The sequence below is a fragment of the Ambystoma mexicanum genome, chromosome 6p, assembly GCF_040938575.1.
Source record: "Ambystoma mexicanum isolate Mex_15411 chromosome 6p, UKY_AmexF1_1, whole genome shotgun sequence".
NCBI classification, from domain to species: domain Eukaryota; kingdom Metazoa; phylum Chordata; class Amphibia; order Caudata; family Ambystomatidae; genus Ambystoma; species Ambystoma mexicanum.
Genome location: NC_090935.1, coordinates 1,119,203,084 through 1,119,228,988, shown reverse-complemented (window position 1 = coordinate 1,119,228,988; position 25,905 = coordinate 1,119,203,084). Strand labels below are relative to the sequence as shown.

General features: G+C 47.0%; 1 protein-coding gene across 2 annotated transcripts in view; it reads right to left on the bottom strand.

Moving 5' to 3' along the window:
• Positions 1-206: 206 nt before the first annotated feature.
• SPATA6L (spermatogenesis associated 6 like) overlaps positions 207-25,905 on the bottom strand; it is a 721,724-nt gene continuing 696,025 nt past the window's right edge. For both annotated transcript variants that reach the window (XM_069625723.1, XM_069625724.1), the window contains 2 exons: positions 19,073-19,187; positions 207-351 (listed from right to left, as the gene is read on the bottom strand). In XM_069625723.1, coding sequence (XP_069481824.1) covers positions 19,110-19,187 — 78 coding nt within the window. In that variant the 3' untranslated portion in view covers positions 207-351; positions 19,073-19,109. The remainder of the gene's footprint in view (positions 352-19,072; positions 19,188-25,905) is intronic.

Below are 25,905 nucleotides of genomic sequence, written 5' to 3'. Positions count from 1 at the left end.
TACCGCAACGAGTTTCGGTCTGTTCCCAATGCTTACTGCGTTAGGGTACTTCGCACAGCATCCTGCATGGTGGAAACTTATACATCCGAGGACACAGGGACCTGAACCATCGTGTGTTCAATCTTGATTGTCAAGACTCCACGCTTTTGCAAAGACATGACCTGTAATCTTGACCCATTTTGATAAATAACTGACCAGGCACAGTGTTGTTTCACTAAGTCCTGTAATGTTTAAAACAAGTACAACAAACAACCCGACCCAAGAACAACATGGAGGATTTGTGTTGGGGTGTTCAGTGTTGCGTGGAAGATTCAGTTGATGGTTCTTCAAGTGGTGCCCAGAAGGCCTGACCTGGAAGAGAAATAGCAGCAGTTAGTGTGGGATCATGGTGGTGGAATGCAAGATGATCATCCAACTTCAAGGCTGTCCAATCCTATGCCTGAGCTAGGAAAAATCAAAATATAGCCAGATCCCTGGGGAAAACGGGGAAAGGAGGCGGGAAATCATGGCCTTAGCTTCATGAGAAAGTGTATTCTGCAGCGGTGCCCTGCTTAGCTGACAAGCAGCGTGGGCTGTAGGAACTACCTCGGATCCGGGGGATTCCATGGACAATGAGTGGAGGAGGTTTGATTTCTCCACTAAGGCAAGGGTGGGATGACAGCAGAATGGGTTTCTAGGTCACAACAGAATGGGTTTCTGGGTCACACCAGGGCCTGGGTTGCTCACAAATGTAAGGAAACTAGTCAATACGGACCATGGAAAATAATGGAAAAGCTACAATTTAAGATAAAATCAGTGACATATACCTGTTGGAACACATCCAAGTAAAACAAGGGTTACTGGAATATGAAGGGGCATAGACTGGGATGGGGCTCTGCGTCTCCCACCCTGAACTGTCCCTGGGTAGCACATGTCTCTGGCGCGAATGCCCGGAAAGGCTAGCTCTCCTTCATGCCCTTGTGCAGGATCAGGAGTTGACTGTCACACAAGATTCAGAAAAGGCGCTTAAACAGCACTTTCGAACAATGCAAAGGACAAGAGTGATGTAACCCATTTTGTCACCTGGGTAGGACAAAAAACAGTGTGATGGTCTCCAAAGGTGTCTCTCTGAGTCTGAGGTGCACTAACTAGAAAACGGTGTGGCCAAATTCTGAAACCATTCAGATTTTAGAGACTGGGAAATTCTAATAATAAAATGGGCTGTGAAGGTAAATGGCTTTCCCCCATGAAAGAAATGTATTTTTACCAAGGTGGTGATTCAGAGGGCTGGGTGCCACCATGAGCAAATGGATGTTAGTTCCGGGGCACTATGTTTGTTTGTTTGTTTGTTTTATTATTTGTAATGCGCGAGCATACCCTCAGGTAACAGTGCGCAACATTTACATGAAATTGCGAGGCTTAGTTACAACAGCAAGAATATATAACACACAGTAATATCAGGAATATATACATATATACAAGTAGGCAACAATATGTACAGGCAATAGGCAGTACAGTATGTACAGTTAGCGGGAGTATGAAAGACTAGGCGCCTGGATGTGTTGGGAAGCCTACGTTTTCAACCATAAAACGACCTTAGATCGGAAGTTCTGATAGGGCAAGTCCATTCTGAGGGTTGGCGTTAAAGAGTTCCACAGTTTAGCTGCTTTCAGTGGGAAACGGTTATCCCCTATAGATAGAGAGCATTACAGTCGTCCAGGCGGGACAGTATGAGGGCTCTAGCGAGGGTCAAACAGCTAGTGTCGGACAGAAAGGGTTTGGCTGCACAGATCAGTTTACACGTGTAAGCCGTGGAAGAGGCTAGGGAATTCACCTGTCTGTTGAAGGAGAAGATAGAGTCCAAGTAAAAGCCTAGTGTTTTGAGCTCTTGTCCCACTTTAATACTATTGCCATCGATCATGAAAGAACAATACTATTGCCATCGATCATGAAAGAACAATAGGCAGGGCCTAATTTCCTTAGGCTGGTGGTAGTACCTAGAATTATGAGTTCAGTTTTATCATCATTTAGTCATAGTCCATGTGTGGCCATCCATGCCTGGATGATGATGTACACCCTATTCACCAAGGCCAAATCCTTCCCATAATCTCCAGAAAGCGGAAGGAGGATCTGGTTATCATCTGCGTAGTTCGTGTAGGTGATACCGAGATGATCCAAATCATCGAAAAGGGGCTTTGTAAATATATTGTACAAAGTGGGGGAGACACAAGAGCCCTGCAGCACACCACGGGTGATAGGTGTGGGGTCTGCTGCAGCTGTAGGTGAAAAACCCTCATGGTTCTGCCATTGAGGAAAGATCTAATCCATGTGATGGCCTCAACTGAAAAGTGAGCTGATGTGTGTATAAGACAGAGTGATCGACCAGGTCAAATGCTGCAGAGAGGTCAAGGAGGAGGAGTAAGGCGGCTTGGCCATTGTCTCTAAGCTTGTCGATCTGTGCTTTGAGGTCAATGAGGGCAGTCTCAGTCCCATGTTGAGGATGGAAGCCTGATTGCCTGGCTCCTAGTAGGTGATGTTCTTCCAGGTACTTCTGTATTTGCACGTATGCAACCTTATCCAATATTTTTAGAAGGATGGTACAGTCGTTATGGGTCTATAGTTTGTAGGCGTGGCTGGGTCAAGTTGGGCTTTTTTAGTAGTGAAAGTACCCAGGATTGTTTTAAGTTGGTGAGGATAGAACCAGTGGAGAAGGAGGCGTTGATTAATTTTGTGATGAAAGGGGAGAGGTCACGGGCAGCATCTTTAATGAGCTGTGCAGGGCACAGATCGCCCTGACAGTTGGAAGGTTTTAGTGACAAGATGATTTTTTTCTACTTCAAGTGTGGTGACTTTAGAGAAATTAAAGCGGGTTGGTTCCCTTGAAGTAAGCTTCTCAGGCAATTTGGAAGGGGGAGGATCATTCAGGGAGGCTTTTATGCAGGAAATTTTGTTTTGTAGAGTAGCAATCTTGTTAGATAAGGCATTTTGAATTTCTGAGCACCAAATTGTATCTTTAGTACAAGTATCTAGTAGTGCAATAGGGGTTTCTACTTCTTTAAGGATGGAAAATAGTTACTTAATGTTTGATTTTGCTTGCGATATACGGGAGTCGAAGGAGGATCCTCTAGCAAGGTAGATTTCTTTTTTGTAGAGGGCAGCTAGTTTAGTAAGTTTAAGTTTATTAGCTACTGAGGGGAGTTTTTTCCAAGTGGCTTTGCAGTTTCTTTGTTGCTGTCTTAAATTTTTGAGGAATGGTGTGTACCATTTGTTTAGATGCATTTTGGGCTTGCTTGTTCTAGGTTTGAGGGGAGCGATTAAATTCAGCGAGGTGAACATGATTTTATAGTATTCTTCAACCAAAGTCTCCGGATCAAAGTTGTCAGGGAGCGTGTTGAGTGTGGGGAGTAAGTTCGGGATAAGTCTCTCCACAGTGATACTCTTCTTGTTTCTCGTGAGTGTGGGTGGGGCCCTACTAATAGGCAGGGGAGGGGGTCAGGTGGTAGAGAGCATGAACGATACCAAATGGTGGTCAGTGCAGGCTAATGGTGAGATGTTGGTGATGTTGGCAAGACAATTATAGTCAGCCACTCAATCGAGTATTCTGCCTTTGGCGTGTGTAGGTTCGATACATTTTTGGGTAAATACTAATTCGGAGAAGGTATTAACTGTAGTGCTGGCAATTTGGTCTTCCGGGTCATTGTAGCCCATATTGAAATCCCCAAGGGTGAGTACTTGGGTGGAACTTTAAGGTGGCTGGGGGATCCCTTGGTCGCGGCACCTCGGTCCCCCTCATGAGCAGGATGTGATCACAATGGTCACAGGCCACCCCTGAAAGCTTTAATCCTGACGAATTCCTTTGCATAACCTTGCAGGATAATACTGATGCACCCGCTTCAAAACTGAGAGATTCCGAGGCTCTCCCTGAACAGGCAAGTGATGAACAAAAAGTAATTTTCATTTGTTACGCAGGAGTTTTTTTGTTTATTGTTTTCCACTCTTGATCCTTCTTGCGAAGACATCAACAGAGTGTTGTACCTTCTTTTGTGCACCAAAGCTCCAGCACAGCAGAAGGGAGCTTTCCCTTTAAGGGCAGCCATTCCCCTGCACTCGAGGATGTTGGCATTTGTTTATAATCAGTTACAGATTCACATGGCACATGAAAGAAGTAATTTCCTGGAGTTCTCTGGATCCACAGTGAACTCAGCAGCTCTACAGACACAGTGGGCCTCATTAGAAGTCTGGCGGTCTGGAAATAAGGGTGCCAGTAGCAATGCCCCGGCAACCTTTCCAGACAGCCAGACTACGAGAAAGCCTGCCGGGAGCACCAGTCCCTGCAGGCATGGATTCCACAGAAGCATCGGCACCATTGAGACAGGGTCAGTAGGGAGACTTACTTTGAGATCAGAGAAGTGAAGGGAGAGGAACCAGGAGGCATCCCAGGCAAATGTCACAAGACTGCTCAAAAGCCTTTACAAGACACAAAATACAAGACTTTACAGCAGAGTGAGTCATGGGTTACAGGAAACCAGAAAGCACGCATCTTCTTGAGACTGAGAAGAAAAGTTTGGGTCACACTAAAGTCCATAATTTCAGAAATTGTTGAGATAATCCCTTTTGAACTTTACAAGAGGGACACTTGTTTCAGAGGCCAGGATGGCCTAGAAAACCTGCATCCCGCAGAAGAGACACTGGACAAGGATGAAATCTCTAAGTGAAAAGGGGCCGATTTCACTTAGGAAAGAACAATTCTGACTATAGTTTTGTTTAGAACCATTTCTTTTCACTTGCCTACTCTTGTGCCAATTACCCTAATAAAAGATAGTGAACTGTGCTGTATAGTCTGAAGGTCCTTCTTGGTCTTAGATGGAACAACGTGACACATGTTATATAAGTATACGCACTTATTACAATGAGGCAAATAGTTTAAGGGGTTGAGAGAGCAGAATCTTACAATTATTAAATTCAGCCACAGGCTGCAGCCGGCATTGCACATTTCATTATTTTCTGCACTGTGCCAGCTCCCACCTGCTACCTGGCACTGTCCACAACGTTTGCAATAAGAAAAGAATACAGAACAACTACCTCCACCACTCATAGACACAAGATAAGGTGGTAGCCTACGTTACATGCTTTTAAAAGAAAGATCGGGAGCAACATATGACTGGTCAACTGTGCCATATAGTGCCACATTTCACAGTAATTCTGTGACCCAAAAGAAGCACTCTCTGACAGGCTCTTCCTTCTGAGGAAAGCAGAACCATCTGCAGGAGGGGAGTGAGAGTGGTAAACACAGAAATCTGTTGGAGCCACAGACAGTGATCCTGAAGGTGACATGCCCATTCTATATAAAAAGTCTAAATTGGCCCAAAATCAGCCCCTCTTCTTATTCCTGTAAAACAAAGTACTCAAAGAAAATCTAAGAACAAAATACTAAGTCAGGGGGTTCTCGAGAGCTGCTCCAAGATGGCGGCTCCGAATTGAGCTCCCAGCATACCCTCACAAATCTGGAGAAAATCCTAAAGCATCTGAAGTAATTCCACCCCACAAAACAGTCCATAAGTTGCTGGAGTGACCAGGGTGCTGCTTACCATAGTCCCATTAGATGTGGGGAGGGGGGGGCACTAAGGAGGCGACAGCAATAGTGGGCCCTGGGAGTGGTTCCGGCTGCAGAGCTGGCCCAGGCAGCCGCAAGACTAGAGCTAAACTGGGACATAGAGTGGTGCTGTGGTATGCCTGCTTTGCCTCGTCATTGTGTGGTGCTGGGGTGGCGGCTCTGCTGTGAGCCACACTATCCCCCAGCGGGGGAAGCATCTGTATCGGCCCAGCAGCTGTACCGAAGAATGGACATGGTGATTGCTGGTGGCACAGGATCTTTCTGGATCTTTCCCCTCTCTCCTCAAGCACTCCCTTGTGCACCCTCTACTCAAAAATCTTTGTGCCGATCCTTCTGTTCTGGCAAACTATCACCCAATCTCCATCACTCCTTCCCTGGCCAAACTCCTGGAAAAGCTGGCCATCTCCCAGTACCACACTGAATCTGTTGGTTGTCTCCATGAACATCAGTCTGGCTTCAGAGCAGCCAGAGGCACAGTAACTGCTCTCCTGAACACCCGTGAATATCTGCTCTCAAATCTTGACTCTGGCATTCCCCCTGTCCTCATCCTCCTTGACCTTTCCTCTGCTTTTGACATAGTCAATCACGCCATCCTGATCAATGGAGAACCTGGGCATCACAGATCAGGCCCTGAAGTGGTTGACCTCCTTGATCCTGGACCGACCCTCCCAGGTCCAACTTGGGTCCTTTCTCTCCACCACCTTTCTCTCCACGTCTGGTGTTCCCAGGGCTCTATCCTCTCTCCCTGGCTCATCAATGTCTACTTGGCCCCCCTGGCCCACCTGATCTCTACTTTCTCCTCTAACTTTCAGTGTTGTGTGGATGACACTCAGCTCTCTTTCCGGCTCCCCTCAGTCTCCTCTCCTCTCGCTCATTCCTGTCTATCCGTGATTAAGGTTTGGTGAGCCGCCAATGATCTCTGGCTTAATACCAGTAAGATGGAGATCCTTCTAATTGGGACCCCTGCTCCTGCTTTCCCTCCCTCACTCTGGCCACCCTCCTTGGGCCCTCTTCATTCTCCTTCCTGTGAGGCAAAAAAACACGGTGTCATCTTCGACTCCACTCTCTCCTCACATCACATCACAATGGCTGTCGCCACGACCATCAGTCTGGCTTCAGAGCTGCCAGAAGCAGAGAAACCGCTCTACTGAACATCTGTGAAGATTTGCTCTCCAACCTTCACTCTAACATCCCCCCTCTGTCCTCAACCTACTCGATCTCTCTTCTTCCTTTGACACGGTCAACCATACTGCTCAACCATCTCTCTGATAGCCTGGGTATCATCGATCAGGCTCTGGCCTGTCTGACCTCTTTCCACTCTGATCGACCCTCTCGGGTCCAACTTGGGTCCTTCCTATCATCTTTCTCCTTCTCTACCTGTGGTGTTCCCCAGGGGTCTAACCTCTCGCCCTGGCTTTTTAACCAATACCTGGCAACTCCTGCCCACTGCATTGCCAATTTCTGCTCCAATTTCCAGTCCTATGCTGAAGACTCCCAACTCATTTTCAGGGTGCCCTCGGCCACCTCCTCTCCTTCTCTCATCTCTGATTGCCTAACTGCCATTCAAGATTAGTGTGCCATCAACAAACTTTTTCTGAATGTCAGCAAGACAGAGATCCCCCTCATTGGCACCCCTTCACCCTCCTTTCCCCTCACTCTTTGGCTGGCCTAAGAACCTCAGGGTCATCTTTGACTCCAGACTTTCATTCTCCGCCAACATCTCTGATGTCTCAAAAAAGTCAAACTTCCTTCTGCACCTCCTTAGAGGTACTCTGCCTTTCATCTCCTTCCCCCAGAAGCTCACTGTCTCATGAGGCTCTGGTTCTCTCTAGGTTGAACTATTGTAACGGCCTCTTTTTAAATCTACCTGCCTCTACTCTCCGCCCTCTGCAACTAATCCAGAACAGGACTGTGAGACTTGTCCTTGGCCTCAAGCCCTGGAATCATATCTCTCCAGTTCTGAAATCTCTCCAATGGCTCCCAGTGGAAGCAAGGATTGAATTCAAAACCCTCTGTAGTATCCATAAGGCTTTCTGGGGCCTGGGTCCAAAATACATTCAGCTATCCCTTAGCAAATACCTCCAATCTCGAGCTCTTCGCTCGTCTACTTCTAAATCCCTCAGGGTCCATTGTTTTTCAAAGAAACAAGCTGGGGGCCTCCCTATGGAACAGCCTCCCTGCCGCTCTCAAACTTGAGGAGAACCATCTCCCATTCGGAAAGCACCTCAGGACCTTCCTCTTTGCTTCTGCCTTCACCCGCCCCTCTTCCCTGCTGATCTGTTCTCTCTCGGCACAGTGCACCAGGCCAACCCTCTGCCTTCCGGACCCTGGTACCTGCTCACCCTGACACTATCTGGCACTGCCTCCGGGCCATCCCTTGCACTGGGGTCTGTATCTGTACCCATACAGCCCACCCCTTTTTTCTTCCTGCACTTATCAGACATACCCTGTATGCTGCCTTAAACCCAGCACTTGCCACTTGCTGGCTGAACTACCACAGTTTGTTATCCTTTATGTATTTAGTTATTTATTAATGTATTACCTGTCATCTCTTTTGATCTGCACTTTCCACTTCTCCCTGCCTCTCTCTCTTCCATGCATTTTTCCCCTCTCCTTCTCCCATGCACTTGCGTGTTCTCAATGTCACTGAGCCTAGTAAGATTGTTGTCTTTTTTTCTCCCTTGTCTGGTTGTGCTCTGAAACACTTGTGTACAAGCGCGATCTAAATAAAATATCAATCAATCAATCAATCAATCACAGACCTTGCCATGGAGGCCCACTACCAGCTGCACCTCCTCAGAGGTATTCTTCCTTTTCTCACTTTCCGCCAGAAGCTCATGGTCTCCAGAGCCCTGGTTCTGTCTAGGCTGGACTACTGCAACAGCCTCTTTCTCAATCTGCCTTACTCTACGCTTCGCCCTCTGCAACTAATCCAGAACAGGACTGCAAGACTTATCCTTGGCCTCAAGTCCAGGGGCCATATGTCTGCAGCCCTGAAATCTCTCCACTGGCTCCTGCTAGATACAAGGATCAAGTTCAAGACTCTCTGGATCGCCCACAAGGCTTTCTGGGGCCAGGCCCACACCACATCCAACTCTCTCTTCCAAAATACCTTCCTTCTTGAGCCCTTCACTCAGCTACCTCCAACTCTTTAAGGGTCAGGCGCTTCTCCAGGCAGAGAGTGGGGGGTAGATCTCTCTCCTCTGCAGGTGCCTCCCTCTGGAATGGCCTCTCTGCCCCCATCAGACTTGAGCCGGACCACCTGAAATTGTGGGATCAGCTCAAAATCTTCATTTTCTTGTCTGCCTTCTCTCTCACCCTGCCCTGCTGACCTACCTGGCTGCTGCACTGAGTGGTTGCTTGCTTGGCTACCCTCAGAGTCTCACTTTGGTACCAGGCTCCTCCATGATCAGTCTTCCCTGCATTGCCTTCAGGATGCCCTGGCTGCACTTACTCAGAGCAATTCTCTGATTGCATTTCCCGCTTCCCTCTTCCTGGCACTCTCCCCTCTCCCTTCCCCCTACACGTTGTGCTGTCGCACTAGCCGATTCGGATAACACAAGGCCTAGGAAGATCATTTGTTTTGTCCTCCCTCTGGCTTCCCTCCCTTGTCTTGTCACGCCTAGAATCACTTGTGTACAGGCGCGTTATAAATGACATATATCAGCCAGGGGTGGCTTTGCGACCCTGATATAAGCTGAGGTGAGCGAAGACTGTGCCTAACTAGGACCGAACAAGCAACAATGAACAGTGGCGCTGCAGCTGAGGCACGTCGACTCACCCTCTTCGCGCTGAGAGCTCAGGGTGTGGGAGCGGCTGAGTTTGAACCGGGCCCCCCTGCCCTGGGCTGGGGCACTGGTGCCTGCCCTGGGAAGCTGCGCCAACAAGACTGCAGCCTCTGGCAATATCTGCGGGAGACCCGACCCTTATTGAGATGTGCAGCACCTATCCCCGCTCCTGGGCCGCTGTAGCATTGGGGGAGCAGTGGAAATGTCCCTGGTGGCGGGGGAGAGAAATCCTCTTCATCTAAGGTCGGCTCCTGCCTTCAATCATCAGGAGAGCCCCAGAGGCTGCTTCCCGGGGAGCAGTGGCAGGAGCGACCCTGTGAATAGTGAAGTGCCTGGTGTGAAGAGAGAGCTGAGGCCTCTAACATGGTAAGCTCTGCCCAGGGCTGCCTGCTTGCTGGGTGAGGTGGCTGTAGCCTTCAATCCGTTACTGGCCTCGGATACTACTGAAGCCCTATTACTGCAGCAGACGCAGAGGCAGCACTTACAGCCCTATGTTTGAATCGTCCCCAGCCCACACAGCAGATCACTGAAGTGACAGGCATCATTGGACAGTCGAGAATCCTTGGGAACTGAGGTCCCAGTCATGACACTGTGAGGTGGCTGTTCTGGATCTAATAGGTTGAGAGGACTTGGAACTTAGTACATGGACTACTGATACCCCTGGTGCAATAGAGTTGGGACTTCCTCATTGCAGTGATATATGATATGACATGTATAGCGCGCCTATACACAAGTGTTTCAAGGCGCAACGAGGCAAGGGAGGGGAAACAAAGGGAGGACAAGACAATGATCTTACTAGGCCAAGTGACATTGAGATCACGCAAGTGCAAGGGAGAGGGAAGGGGAAAAGTGCCTGGGGAAGGGGAGGAGGAGAAGTGCAAGACATTGGATTAAGACATAGAAATAAGAGTAGTGCGGCCAGAAGGTGGCGGTGCAGGGGTTCAGTGCACACAAGTGTTAGATACGTGCAGGTAGGGGGACTGTATGGTTGCAGATACAGCCCCAAGTGAAGGGTTGGCACAAGGTAGTGCAGGTGTGCAACTGGGAGGGCAGGGACCTGGGTCCGTGGTTCTGAGGGTAGCCAGGTAACCAGTGCAGTATCAGACAGGAGATCAGCAGGGAAGTAGAAGATAGAAGGCAGAAGCCAAGAGGAAAGTCTTGAGCTGCTTCCGGAACCGGAGATGGTTCTGCTCAAGTTTCAGAGAGGCAGGGAGGCTGTTCCAGAGGGAGACGCCAGCCGAAGAGAGAGCAGTGCTGGAGAGATGCGATCCCTGGGCTTGAAGCCAAGGTTGACTTGTGTCTTGCAGTCATGTTCTGGATGAGTTGCAGAGGACGGAGAGTAGAGGTGGGTAGATTTAAAAAGAGGCTGTTGCAATAGTCCAGCCTAGGGAGAACCAGAGCTCTGGAGACAGTGAGCTTCTGGGGGAAGGAGAGTGTGTGGCAGCAGTGTGTGCGAACAGTGATGGGCACGTCTACTAACTCCAAAGCCCCTCAAACCCTTGCCCAGGCACATGGCGAGATGGGGAAGCAAGACCAGACCCAGACCAAGCTCCCATACGCTACTTCCTCCCAGCAGAGGCACACATCAATGGGGGCCCAAGATATGGAGGAGGCAGCTGGATCACATGAGGAGACCTCCTCAGACACATTGAAGGATATAAAAGGCATATTGACACAGCTGCAGACAGGTATAAACTAATTGGACAGCAAATTAGACACCCTTACCTGAAAAGTCAACCACATCCAGATTAGGCTGAACAAACACAGGGAACGTCTAGATGAGGTGGAGCAGCGCCTGTCCACAGTGGAGGATGAGGCCTCTGCAATGTTGCACAAATTGTCCAATTGCAGAAAGCAGTAAGGGGGCTCTGAGGAAAGCAGGATGATTTAGAATCTAGATTCCGCTATAATAACCTCAGGAAAGTGGGGGCCCCTAAGTCGGTGAACAAGGTGTCCATGGAACAGGTAATGGAAGCATTGCTGCGGGAGGTGCTGGGAGAGTCTGGCTTCTCAACAGCATTTGTGGTTGAAAGGGCACACCGCATTCCAGGTGGACGCCCTCCTGTGCCGCGTACGCTGCTTTGGCCCATCATTGTCAGGTTTCTCAATTACAATAGACAGGGACCTTGCGCTGCGATAGTCGTGAGGACTGGGCTCCCTCTCATATCATGGTGACTCGATTTGACTCTTCCTGGATTTTTCCAGCAGAGTAGAAGTAAAGAAAATACTCATGACAAAGGGGTTTAATACAGCATGCTGTTTACGGCCCACCTGCGAGAAGAACACAACAGCAAGGCCATTTTCTTTCAGTCACCTGAGGATGCGAGTGACTTCTTGGACTGCAAGGCAAGCCTCCGACAAGAGATCTGAGCTGAGGCACCGGAGGGGCACTGGCGCTTCTTAATTGAGTGGTTTTGAAATAGGTGGTGGCTTACCATTGAGGCCTATGCTGGTTTTGATGGCGGGTGGGGATGGCTAAGACCCGAGAAGCTCACATGCTTTGGCTATTGGTTTGTGACATATGGTGAGGGGGAGGTGCTGGCAGTTTGGGGTTGCTGGTGGGGGTAGTGAGGCTTCGGGCCTCATTATTTTCAGGTGGAGAATGATGGGGAATGGGGAGGGCGAATATTGGGAGCGTGCAGGAGGGACCGCCTGGCAACTGATGGGGGTACTGAGCAACGACACATGGGTGGAGGAATGTCAGGGACTGGGTAGAGGGATACGCTGCAGGGGGTGGGCCGAGGAGGCCCTGTTGGGTGGATATGGCACATAAAAATGGCTTGACCTAAACCGGCATGGCTAATAGAGGGGTCACTTGTATGACCTAGAATGTACATGGCGTAAATTGTCCTTCTAAAGCTAGGAAGGCTCTGTTGTATTTGCAGAGGCACCAAGTAGACATTGCTTTTCTGCAGGAGACACAACTTTCATCCTCCGGTGAGGCCAGGTATGCCAAATCATGGGGCTACCACAGATATTTCTCCTCTTATTCTAGCTATTTATGCAGGGTCTGAATTGCCATAAAATGCATGCTGGGATTCCGGTGCCAAGAGGTGCTACGAGACACCGAAGGAAGGGCCTTGATCCTCACAGGACTGATTCAAGGGCAGGTATATTTTTTTTTTGAAATATTAAAGCCCCAATACGGACTCTCTTGACACGTTGGAATTTATTGAGGAGCATCTGCAAAGGTGCCCTTAGAATATTGTGTGGTGGGCGGCATATTTGAATGCGGTTATGGACTCCACACTGGATAGGTCTGGAGGCTCCAACAGGGGGGCAGCGAGAGTCATGTGCAAACAGACAGGTTTGTGCCAACGAGGGGCTTGTAGATGTTTGGAGAAATAATCATAGGTATGATAATGGGTACACGTTTAGATCTTCAGTACATGGCTCGACATCAAGGCTTTATTACATACTGGTCTCCAGGAGGGGCTCAGACTGGGTCACTGATTTTAATATATTGGCACATATGCTCTCTGATCATGCCCCAGTTGTTGCGACACTCGCTATCCCAGGGAAGTGGCATGTGGGGTGGAGGTCGTTTTCAAGAATGAGAGCCTGCGGGATCCTGTTTTTCAGGAGGCGGTTAGGGAGGACATGCCTCTTTCTTTTCCAAGAGAACAAGGGCTCAGTGACATCTTACTCTACTCTTTGGGAAGCCTTTAAATGTGTAATTCGTGGGATATGTATTACCATTGAGGCAGGGATTCTCAGGGGCATAAGGGCAGAGCTGGCTGCCAGCGAGACCCGGCTGAGGGGCATGGAGACCGGGGTAAGTTTCCATACGGATGCTAAATGTCAAGCTTGCTTTCATGTTGAGTTGAGGTTTTTTAGGGGCATCACTGAGCGGGAGGTGCGGTTCCTCAATTGGCAGGCAGCAGTGCAGCAATATGGTGAGGGGCAGAGACTGGGGGATCTGCTGGTGCGGTTGATAAAATCTGAAACCTCGCGATCACACATCACAGCAATAGAATCCACAGCAGGAGGGCTCTTACAGACCAATGAGGACATAATGGGGGCATTGGTGAATTATTACGAAGGGTTATACTCCTCTAAGACCAATGAGTCAGTTGGCACTCGATAGGTACTTAGATCAAGTTGGGCTGTACTGGGCAGCATAAGGAAATAGTGGCTGACCAGGCCGTTAACTGAGTAGGAGCTGCATGAAGTTATCAAGGCCCTCCCATCAGGGTAAACTGCGTGCCAGATGGGTTCTCTGCTGACTTTTATAAAGCGTATGCTCCACTTCTGGTCCCCATAAGTTAAACATGTACCAGCAGGCACTGCAAGAGGGCTTCCTCCCCAAGTCTATGCGTGAAGCAGTGGTTACCCTGTTATTGGATCTGGGGAAAAGCGCGGAAAGTTGCTCATCCTACCGGCTGAAGTCCCTGATAAATGTACACAACAAAATTCTTGCAAGGGCGTTAGCTAATTGGCTTGCTCCGATAATGCCACAGTGTGTCCTGGCAGATCAGGCAGGATTTATACCGAGGGGTCCACATCATGCGGGCTTCACTGAGTATTTAGTCTTCTCTCGGCCTTCAAGTGGCAATCCGCAGTAGTTGTGGCCCTTCTCGACGCCAAGAAGGCTTTTGATTCGATCAAATGGCCCTTTCTCTTCTCGGTTCTGAGGCTTATGGGGTTGGATCAAGGGTTTATACAAATGGTGTCCCCGTTAAACAAAGGACCTGTGGTGTGAATACGGGTAAATGGGAGGATATCAGACCCAATCAAAATGGGTAAGGGGTAACAACAGGGGTACCCGCTCTCCCACCTCCTGTTTGCGCTGGCTGTGCAGCCCCTGGGAGGAGCTAGTTCGATCCAGGCACATTGACAGAGGGGTGAAGTTGTTTACGCACAAACTAGTTATCTCACTCTAGGCCAACGTTTTGATTTTGTTTATAAGTGACTCCAAGACAAATTTAACACCAGTCATGATCGACATCTTGGAATTTGGCTGTTTCTCGAGGCTCAACATAAATCCATCAAGTCAGTGCTTTTCCCACTAACCGACGGAACTGAGCGGTTCTGGGATGAATTCAAATTCCAATGGCAAACGGACTGCACTAGATACCTGGGAGTGAACGTGGCGCAGTCCCCTGAAGTGTTTTACCGAGAAAATTATGGGGCAAAACTGGATCAAACAGTGGAACACCTTGAGAGGTGGATGTACTTGCCTCTGTCCTTATACGGCCGGATAGCGTTAATTGAAATGGTAATACTGCCTCAGTTTCTGTATAATTTCCTCTATGTACTCATGGCATTCCCTTCTGCCTTTTTTTAAAAACATTGAAGGCTCTAATAACAACGTTTTTGAGGCAAGGAAAACAGGCGCGAGTGTGCTGGAGCAAACATGTGGCCCCATTGGAAATGGGGGGGCCTTGCACTCCCTGATCTCGATCGAGTCCTACTGGGTGACACAGCAGGCCACATTCTTGGCATACTGGTACGACCCAAACCCAGAAAGGGGCGCAATTCCAGATTAAAAGGGCGATAGTTGCTCCGTCGCTTTACCGAGCCACGGTGCATGGCATGGGCTCGGAATATGGTCGAGCTTACATGCAGGGCGTGGCGGCGTATTGAAGAGAAGACACAGAGCAAGGTTTTTTATTCCCCCCTACTCCCTATCAAATTTGTACAAGGGATCCCACTGACCGGGGAGAGGGTTTTCGAGCAGTGCATGGATAAACTGGGGTTCTCATGCTGGAAGGATCTGTTCCCTGGTGGGCAGTTTTTGTCTATAAAAGAATTTAAGGCAAGGGGCAAGGTATTAGCGCTTGACATTTTCATATATTTTAGGTTGCGCATTGGACTAAAAAATAGGTTCGCTGGTTTCAATGAGGAACCCCCGGTTGTGCCATTACTGCATGAGGTGCTCAGTTCAGGAACTCGGACTAAGCTTGTATCCAGATTACATGCCAGCATAATAGATAAACCGATGGGTTGGGCAGGGGCTTCTCAGAATAAATGGGGGGACGCTCTGGGTGCTCCTATTTGTGATGATGCCTGGAGGTATGGCTGTGGACAGTCACAGAGAGTGGCAGTTAATAGTAACTTTAAGTTGATACAATTCAAGTTTCTTCACCAGTTTCACCGGACCCTGTTGGATAGCCACATGTTCTTTTCGGAGACTTCAGACTCGTGTCAGAGATACAGGCACTCACTGGCAACTTTTCTGCACTTGGCATGGTCCTGCCCACGCATACATTTGTTCTGGCTTCAAGTTTTTGGTACATTGGGGGGATAGCCGCGGAGGTGGTGACTCCATCCCCCATGTTGGGGAACACGTACAGACTCCTGAAGCATATTAGGTGGCTATTTTTGGTACATTGGGGGATAGCCGGGGAGGTGGTGACTCCATCCCCCATGTTGGGGAACACGTACAGACTCCTGAAGCATATTAGGTGGCTATTTTTGGTACATTGGGGGGATAGCCGGGGAGGTGGCGACTCCATCCCCCATGTTGGGGAACACGTACAGACTCCTGAAGCATATTAGGTGGCTATTGGGTCAGCTGCTGTTGCTCGCGAAGAGAAGGGTAGCCGTGGTATCGGGGTGGGGTACCCCCCCTGACTATGAGCAATGGGAAGCAGATGTCTTATACTGTCATGACATTGAATCGGAATATGCGGTCGCTGTACACCGGGCGTCAAGGACGAAGGACATTTGGGGACCTTAAGCGGCCTATTTGTTATCAACTGGGTGTGATGCCTCTGAAAGATCTAGTCCTTGGTCTGATGCATATGTGTGGACAATAGTGCTTCCCTTTATTCTGTCTGTTACTGAGCAGCAATATTGTACTGTGTGGGGTGTGAATGTGTTGCCGTTGGATTATTTTCAGTTATTTAATTTGTGTTGTTCATAAAATATCAATAAAAAGAGTTATAAAAAAACACAAACAAAACGCTAAATCAATCCAACAGTATTCATATTGGTGCCACTCCGTTTACACAGACATCAATAACAGGTACATTAATACTGTGGGCTATTTTACCATCTCCCATGTCCTGTCTACAGTAACATGTGAACGCTTAATTAAAACCTTTTCCAGATTTTCCAATAAGAACTATCACTATGATTGTTATGATAGGTTATTTATAACGCGCTTAATAAATAACGCGCTTAATAAATAACGCGCTATCCTTCCTTAAGTCTTTGATGCATTCTGGCTTATCCTTCTATGACTGAATTTATCAGATGTCCTTTTTCTTTTTATCCACTTTCTTCTGTGCTTTCTCCTATTTCCTTCAATCCGGTTGATGTAATATTCAACCTTTCTTTTTTGTCTTTACCACATTTCTTCTCACTCGTGCGCATTAAGGTTTCAGAGACTGACCTACAGTGCATTCACCCTTTCACAATCATTCTTTCCCTTCTTCATGGGAACACAAGCAATGCCAGGCAAGTTTCAGCCTTGTTGGTCCCCTTCAGGGAGGGTCAGCTTGATTCCCTAGACCTAGTTAGCAAGGAACGTATCCCATTGGTGGCAGGGAAAATACTTATTTGCATATGGAGGTCCCCTTCTGTTCTGACACAGATGGATTAAACTATTCTGGAATTCAAGCGTTCCAAGAAAATGCCCAGAGGTTATTATTTGCGCAAAGCTTTCATCTATCCGTTTTTTAGTGTATATACCAAAATGACTGTGATCGGGTCATTAGCTCGGGACAAGCCCTTTGATGGCCTCTTTTCTGTCATTTGTCAAATCTTTTGATGGGAGCGTTGAACTCCCCCTCAACTGTTTTGCTTGCGGTGAGGGGAGGTCTGCCATCTTAGCACACTCTCTGGAAATTATTTTCCCACTCACTCTGGTGCATCATTGTCCGATACACGGGCAGGTGTCTTTGTGGGGAAAAGGAAGCCCACATTGGTAGCAACATCACATTTTGCTGGTGTGTTTTTTCAGTTCTTTGGCATCCTGCTTTTTCCCTTGTCCTTTTTGGGGATTTAATTTGGCCGTGACTGCTGCTGCACTGTCCTGCATGTGGCGTGTTGGTGATTAAACGCTGGCCGCCTGTTCCTCTACATGCGCAGAGGTCGTCACTCATTCCTTGTGTGGCCGTAACTTTTCATCAGTTGTTTTCAAAAGGAAAAACATGTAGAACCTTCAATGACCATCAGTCACATCGCTTCCTTGTTCGAGAATGTTTCAAAGTCACAGTAGGACACCAGTTTTTGTAGACATGTGATAATTCATCAACTGTCAACCCCTCGGCTTGTTTGCACTGATTGAAAGTAAAGCATTCCTAGTCAACAGTTTTGGATGACCAGTTTCCAGTGGAGTGCTGCAGTCAGGGTCACGTATGACTTGCTTGTCTGTGTCGAGGGTTTTCTTTCACAATACTTTTCACTTGTTTACTCATGAGGCTATTGAGGATCTCCACTCATGTCACAAAGCCATCACCAAGGGCTTTGCAATGTCCTCGACTCGTGCAGCCACTCATCACAGCACTGAACTCTGGTCTTTGGGGCTGCTATTTTGAAAGGGTATGGGCGCCTCTGAAAAATGTCTCTCGGTTGCATGGGCGCTATGCCTGCTCCTTGGGTCTCTCTAGCAGCTTTCTCAGTCACGGCGGCTGATGCTGTATCTGTACTGCTTTATGTAGAGGTGAAGTTGCAGAACATCATGTTTAAAGTGACCCGTGGCTATCTGCTTCATACAGGCCTCAGCATGGTGTTGTTGCTCTCTGTGTGAGCCTGCAGCTACAGCTGATGATTGAGCTGTGTTCCTTTAGCTTGGTGTGGCAGCGCAGTATGTGGGGCATATAGACTGGATTGGGGCGCTGCAGCAAGTGGCACCTGCAGCAAGTGACACCTGGGAACTGGGGTTGTTGCGGAGTTCAGCAATGCCTCACTGTGTGTAGCTGCCACCACTTAGGGAATGCAGGGATTTCCCTGTAACTTCATAGAGTTCATTTCACGCATTGGAATTCTACTAACTCTTAGATTAAATCACTGAAATCTGTCAGGAATCAAGCAACCTATCACAATGAGAAATATGTCTGCAATCAGGCAACTCATTACAAATGGAAATCTCTCTGGAATTGGGCAACTCAAAATAGCTAGTAATCTGTCAGGAATCTGGAAATCATTACAATTAGAAAACATTTAAGGAATCAGACACCTCACCACAATTAGAGCTCTCTCAAGAATCAGGCAACTCATCAAAATTAAATTATGTTGGGAATCAGGCAACTGACTACAATTAGAAATCACTCAGAGCCATGTAACTCATCACAATCAGAAATCTCCCAGGAATTAGGCAACTCATGACAATTCAAAATATGTCTAGGATTTGCCCACTCAGCACAAGTGTTAAAATCACTTTGCACACCTGGAAAAAAACAAAGAATCAATTTATGTTACACAAGTATGGCTACAAACCTTAGGTTGTGTCTCAATATGCAACCATTTTGCTGTTTTTTAAAATGAGAAAGTGGTTTAGTTCTTGAGCTTTGCTCGTTGTCTGACATGTTTCTGCCCTAGATGTTCTTGACACCGTAAGTTTGACTTCTGCATCCCCGATATTCAATTTACATTAAAACCTTCTATTTTCTATTTAATTTCAATGTTAAGGATCAAACTTGTAAAAGGGAAATCATGAAAATAAAAGAAATTAAAACAAAAGCATATTGGTAATGAATTGCATATTTCAGCTGATGAATGTGTTATACAAAAAGCCACTTACCATAGTGACCCTAATCGTAGAAAATTGCTTGCTGCAATTAACCTATGTTTGGGGTGTTTCTCAGTGATATTGATCTCCTTTTAAGTACATCTTCAATTTCAGAATTGGTAGCTCCCTAAGAAAAAGCAAACACTTCATGATTTTTAATCATTTATTGTATGTGCAAAGTACATATATATTCTGAATTTTGAATAAATAGAAATGGCAAGCAAGAGCAAATTAGAGATGGCCCAGCTCATGCTACCTTGCGATATCCTGCAAGCAACCAAACAAACCAGCTTCCCCTCAACATGGCACTGTTGAGCCATTAAGCATTGCCATCAAATTCCCAACAAGGGTTATGCCAACATACTAGGAGATCAAGATTAGTTAAGAAATTCTGGACATGTAAATAGTATGAGCATACATTATGTTTCTGATTCACTAAAGAATTCAACTAACAAGAGAGGGAACATGGTGGTCAGCAGGGAATAATGGTGTTGGGCTTCTTATAGGTCTCAGCAGATGTGTGCAGTCTCTCCCCAAAGGCTCTGCTTGCAAAAATAACTCCCTATTTTATGGAGTTGTCTTTCCCCGATTTCGCATATCAGGGTAGCCGGTCGAGGGAACCGGGCCCACTTGTTGAAGAAGCAGTGTTGACATTCAAGGACACAACCGGAGCCTATATGTAAGATTCAGCAATCGAGTGGCTTTGGGATGCTCTGAATGGGGGTATGGTTGAGGTGTTTCTACAAGAGGGAGGAGACGAGGCTAGGGGTGAGGTGTTTGTGGGTTCTTGGCAGAATGGCTGGGGTGGTGCTCCCCAAATTCTCAACACAAGAGCGCAGACATAGGGTGCTGCAAAAGGCTAGAAATGATGTGCTAGTAACCAGCCAGGACTGAGGTAAAGGGACCATGCAGCCATGGCATATGTGGATCCAACTTTTCATAGCATTTACTGGGCACAATGTATAGTTTCACTCAGTAAGGATTTGGAGAGCACCACCCCAGCCGTTCTGCCAGTGAGAAAAATGCTTCAAAGTGACTGGTGCAGTGGCTACTTTATGGATGAGGCCATGGATAAAATATAAATAACACTCTCTGCAGTGTGTCGAGTATTATAGTTAAGTCAACACATTCCTTTGTCACCTCAGTCCCACACCAAGTACGATCATATATTCTCAACTGCTTAGATGGCCATGCTGACATTCTTCTGAGCAAAATCACACACAATCTAAATTTCGGGTTAAAAGGCAGCAAATGCCTGTTTTTTCGAGACATCAAAATATTGTACCCTGTACAATGAGCAAGAGAGGGCCTCACAATAAATATAAACTATGTGAATCAACAGAACTTTGATATACGTTTTCAGTTCCTTTCTCTATGGTGGAGGGGAGCATATCAGCTTACCTCACCTCCATTTGGAAGACTCGGGCAATCAGCAATTTGATTTCCACCCATTTCCCAGAGTGAATTGGGGATAGTCAGGGGACTGCTCATCTGATTAAAAGTAGCTAAGACTATTTGGATGGATATAGATCACACCTGTATATTATATGGACCAAGCAGAGCAGTCCAAATATACAAGAGGTAGATTTAATTGCAAAACACTAACTCTCAAAAAAAGGGAAAGGTAGTGTATGTACAAAATCCAAGAAAAAAACAGGGAACATAGCACAGCCGAAATAAAGTGTGTATTTAATTTGGAAAACAGTGTTCTGTATACATTTCAAAATACTGTGAGACAAATACTGTTTATTGTTAAAGCAAATGTATTGTTAAAGCCATTTGTTACAGAATGATTTGGGTGGTGCAGAGGTCAACATGGAACTGAGAAGCCCCTTTGTGCAATAGAGTCATTAATAAATCATGCCTCTGTCGTATCGCTTAAAATTACACACATTTAAATTGAGTTCCTGTTCTCCCATACAGATTGTCACCTGGGCGATGACGGCGTAATCTTGTAATTAATGGTGTGCTGTGAAAGGGAAATCTGGCCAAACATAATCTATTATACTCCACTAACCTCAAGGTCAGAAAACGCATTAAGTCCAAAACTAAAGGTCAAACAGGCCTTAAAAAGTAAACAGAACATTTAGTCCTAAGGAAACAGATGTATTTTGTTCATCTCAAGTCACACGAGAGGCATGAATCGGAGAACAATCAGGCAAATGAAAGAGAGCAGAATTTGGCCTTGGTTGTTGCCATGTTAATGATGGTTTAAAAGTTGGTTTTTAAAATCTGCAAACATGGAGTAACTCTTACAATGCTGTATCTCTACCTCCCAAGTCCCTACTATAACAATAATGATAAGTGAAATATTGTAAAACGATGTTATATCTATTCATATAAAAAATACTGAAATTGGAAATGTTTTAACACTAGAATATTAAAATTATAACTGTGCAATTGCATATCCTAGAGAAAAGGGATGAATTGGGATGTATTTTGCACAGTGAAAGAAACATGAGCATGGGATTTCATAAAGTATGAGATATACCAAACTTATATTTATAAAATTGGAGAATTATTATGACTATAGGCTGTAACTCAGTAATATTAGATGCCAAGGGGAAGGCTTGGAGGAATTTAAAACATGAACCTAAGCCAGACACTCTTCTCTCTACCCCTCTTATGTGAAAGAGCCAATAGGAAAGAAGAGGATGTTAAATGTGTTTTTGTCCCTTGGGTCTAGAGACCAAGTGAATGCTCTGACCAATCAGAATTAGCTGTACACACCTCCCTATTAGGTGTGGAGTTTGCTTGGTATTTAAGCTAAAACGCATAGGAAGAAGGGAGATTTGGGGGAAATCAGAGAGTGACAGAGACAATCCAGAAGGGCTTGACAAAGACAGAAAGGAGACTGGATTCCAACTGGATGTAGCTGATGGCAAAATAAATTTGAAGGGCCTGATCGATAATGGACTGAATGCTGCTGCCTTTCCCATACCAGGACCATATTGTCCTAGAGGGATAGAGTGTCAGATTCACAAACAGAAGCGAGAGCTTACCTGATGGGCCAACCTGAGATCAGTTGGTATCCTTACATATCGTGGGCCTTTTGAAAGACAGGCAGCAGGTGAGTGAGTACCTATGCCCCTAGATTATTTACAACTTTCCCCAGAAGTCATTAAATCCCAGACTGAATTTGAAAGTACTTTGGTGTGGGATTCAAACACTGTAAATCATTAAACCAGGCTGGCCTGCGAGAAATATAATTATTGGTTGTGCAGATCTTATTCAGTGGTGGGTTTGGAACTTTCCTTGAAAAGGATGCCATCCAATTGAAATGACGTGACATTTGTAATAAGAAATCAATGGAATGAACAGATCCAACACCATACATATTAGTATAACAACTAAACAAGTAGCCCAATACAGCCCCAAATTCAGCCCTACATGTACATTATCTTTCCCCAGAGAGTGCAATTTAAGGTAGCCCAGGTGGGTGTGTGTCACTGTTATTCAAGACAGTCGAATTCACTGCATCCAACTCTTGCATGCTAAAGAGACAATCAAAGGTATGACCTTTGGACGTGCACACATCTCTTCAGGAGAAGCATTTACCCATTGTAGGTGCACATTACTAATAAGGGCAACCACACACATGTACATTTTCAGACTGCAAAGAGTTGTTAGCTGAAAAGAAAACAAATAGATCAAGATTGACCAATGTACAGCTTTGATGGTCACTTGTCAAGCATTTTCTCTACTGAATTAGGTGGTTTCGTGTTGTGACAAATTAATTGTACCTACCAATTTAGAACTCGAAAAAAGAGACAAAAATCTGTATGCATTTATTGCTCAGCTGTGGAGGAAGCCTTTCGATTTGGTGTTTATTTGCATATAGCAAACACACAAATTTAGTCACATTATACAAGTACTAATAAGGAAGTTTTGATGATGAGCGTTTCACAAGAGGTTCACATGGATGTTCTTAAATTGGTTTCTTATATCACGCTACATGCTGGACTCCAGCCTCTAAGTGTGGGACCAGGATTGGGTATCGAACCCGTGCTGCTCAGTATAGTCTTGTTTCCAAGACAGGCACGCTGCCCCAGAGCTATCCTCCTGGTAAAGTTGCTATTTCCAACCTGGGCCAAACTTTGGGAAATATATTTTTTGTCAACTGAAAGAGTAAATACTTGGCAGAAGAGGAAAGGAGAGGTTCTATGATGCATGAAATTGCACAGAATCAGTTGCTCTATCTTGTCTGCCAATGATTTGGTACATAACATAAACATCAAGATTTCACTCAGCAGAAGAGTAGAAAAAGAGGAAACATTGTAAAAGGTGGTAAAATGCATAAAACAATTGTGAAATATCTGACATCATTGGACATGTTAGCTTGCCTTAATGCAGGCATGCCCCTCAATAAAGTTTTGTAGAGGCATGACCCTAAAAGTAAAACTTAACAGAACTTAACATGTCAATAATTATAGATAATTTAAAAGCAAAACAATGTTTTTCTGAAATTAAGATCTACAAGTAATAAACATGAATGAATGGATCGGTGAGAGGCAGGGATGGGAAAGAATGAGCTTTTACATCACAGAGGTAGGAGGCCGAAAGTCAGAAATGGGAGGCCACCGAGGAAAACAGGCATAGATGGGAGCAAGTGAATAATTGTCATGCAACAGAAAAACATCTGCAAAAGTGTTCAGAAAATAAAATGTATGGATAAGCCAACAAAACAGTAGAAGGGTCCTATAGGAACAGAATCTTGTTTTCATGGAAAAGTAATTCAGTGGGTCACACTGTGTAAATGAAACCGGCTAGGTTATAAGTGTAGAAACACATGGCGGTTTTCTCGAGTGCAAAAGGGAAAAAGTTGACACTGTGTTAAAAAACAAAAAGAATAGAATAACCACAAGGAGCTAGTCACAGTGTCATGTGACAACTTAAACTAGTCTTGGCTTTTTTGTTAACACTGGTCACAGTGCTGAATTTGTATGAAATACATGCATGAGTAGCACTATATTAACAAAATAAAAACCAGGAGGGTAATTCATAGAATTTCGCTGAAAAGTGTCGCAAGCGGCTGTCGCAGAGTGTCCGCGTGCGATTGTCTGCGCCAGGCACGTGCGCTAAAACCGATTTCTGCGCACAGCGTATTCATGGATTTCAGGCTTCCAAACCAGCCGTGGTGCAGAGAATCGCAGCGACCCTGCAGCAGCGCCAGTAACGCCCCCAAGAACTCCCTCGCGCAAGGAAAAGCCATCAAAATCGCTAAATCATCGCAAAGGGCTGCGCGAACCCTGGACCAGTTCACCGGGCTGCCAAACAGCAAACGCCAAGCGGGGAACGTGTATTTCAGGGGTGCGCGGGAAGTTGCATACGCGATTTCAGCAGGGTACGTGTATTTCAGGGGTGCGCGGCAAGTTCCACACGCAATTTCAGCAAGGTATGTGTATTTCAGGGGTGCGCAGGAAGTTGCACACGCGATTGTCCCAGTGCGAGCAGGGTACGTGTATTTCAGGGGTGCGCGGGAAGTTACACACGCGATTGGCCCAGTGCGAGCAGGGTACGTGTATTTCAGGGGTGCGCGGGAAGTTACACACGCGATTGGCCCAGTGCGAGCAGGGTACGTGTATTTCAGGGGTGCGCGGGAAGTTCCACACGCGATAGTCCCAGTGCGAGCAGGGTACGTGTATTTCAGGGGTGCGCGGGAAGTTGCACACGCGATTGTCCCAGTGCGAGCAGGGTACGTGTATTTCAGGGGTGCGCGGGAAGTTACACACGCGATTGGCCCAGTGCGAGCAGGGTACGTGTATTTCAGGGGTGCGCGGGACGTTCCACACGCGATAGTCCCAGTGCGAGCAGGGTACGTGTATTTCAGGGGTGCGCGGGAAGTTGCACACGCGATTGTCCCAGTGCGAGCAGGGTACGTGTATTTCAGGGGTGCGCGGGAAGTTACACACGCGATTGGCCCAGTGCGAGCAGGGTACGTGTATTTCAGCGGTGCGCGGGAAGTTCCACACGCGATAGTCCCAGTGCGAGCAGGGTACGTGTATTTCAGGGGTGCGCGGGAAGTTGCACACGCGATTGTCCCAGTGCGAGCAGGGTACGTGTATTTCAGGGGTGCGCGGGAAGTTACACACGCGATTGTCCCAGTGCGAGCAGGGTACGTGTATTTCAGGGGTGCGCGGGAAGTTCCACACGCGATAGTCCCAGTGCGAGCAGGGTACGTGTATTTCAGGGGTGCACGGGAAGTTGCACACGCGATTGTCCCAGTGCGAGCAGGGTACGTGTATTTCAGGGGTGCGCGGGAAGTTACACACGCGATTGGCCCAGTGCGAGCAGGGTACGTGTATTTCAGGGGTGCGCGGGAAGTTGCACACGCGATTGTCCCAGTGCGAGCAGGGTACGTGTATTTCAGGGGTGCGCGGGAAGTTACACACGCGATTGGCCCAGTGCGAGCAGGGTACGTGTATTTCAGGGGTGCGCGGGAAGTTCCACACGCGATAGTCCCAGTGCGAGCAGTGTACGTGTATTTCAGGGGTGCGCGGGAAGTTCCACACGCGATAGTCCCAGTGCGAGCAGGGTACGTGTATTTCAGGGGTGCGCGGGAAGTTACACACGCGATTGGCCCAGTGCGAGCAGGGTACGTGTATTTCAGGGGTGCGCGGGAAGTTCCACACGCGATAGTCCCAGTGCGAGCAGTGTACGTGTATTTCAGGGGTGCGCGGGAAGTTCCACACGCGATAGTCCCAGTGCGAGCAGGGTACGTGTATTTCAGGGGTGCGCGGGAAGTTGCACACGCGATACCAGCAGGGAATGTGTATTTCAGGGGTTCTGGGGAGTACTACACGTGAATTGGCTGTGTGGGTCCTCCCAGGTGTACGCTCCACAAC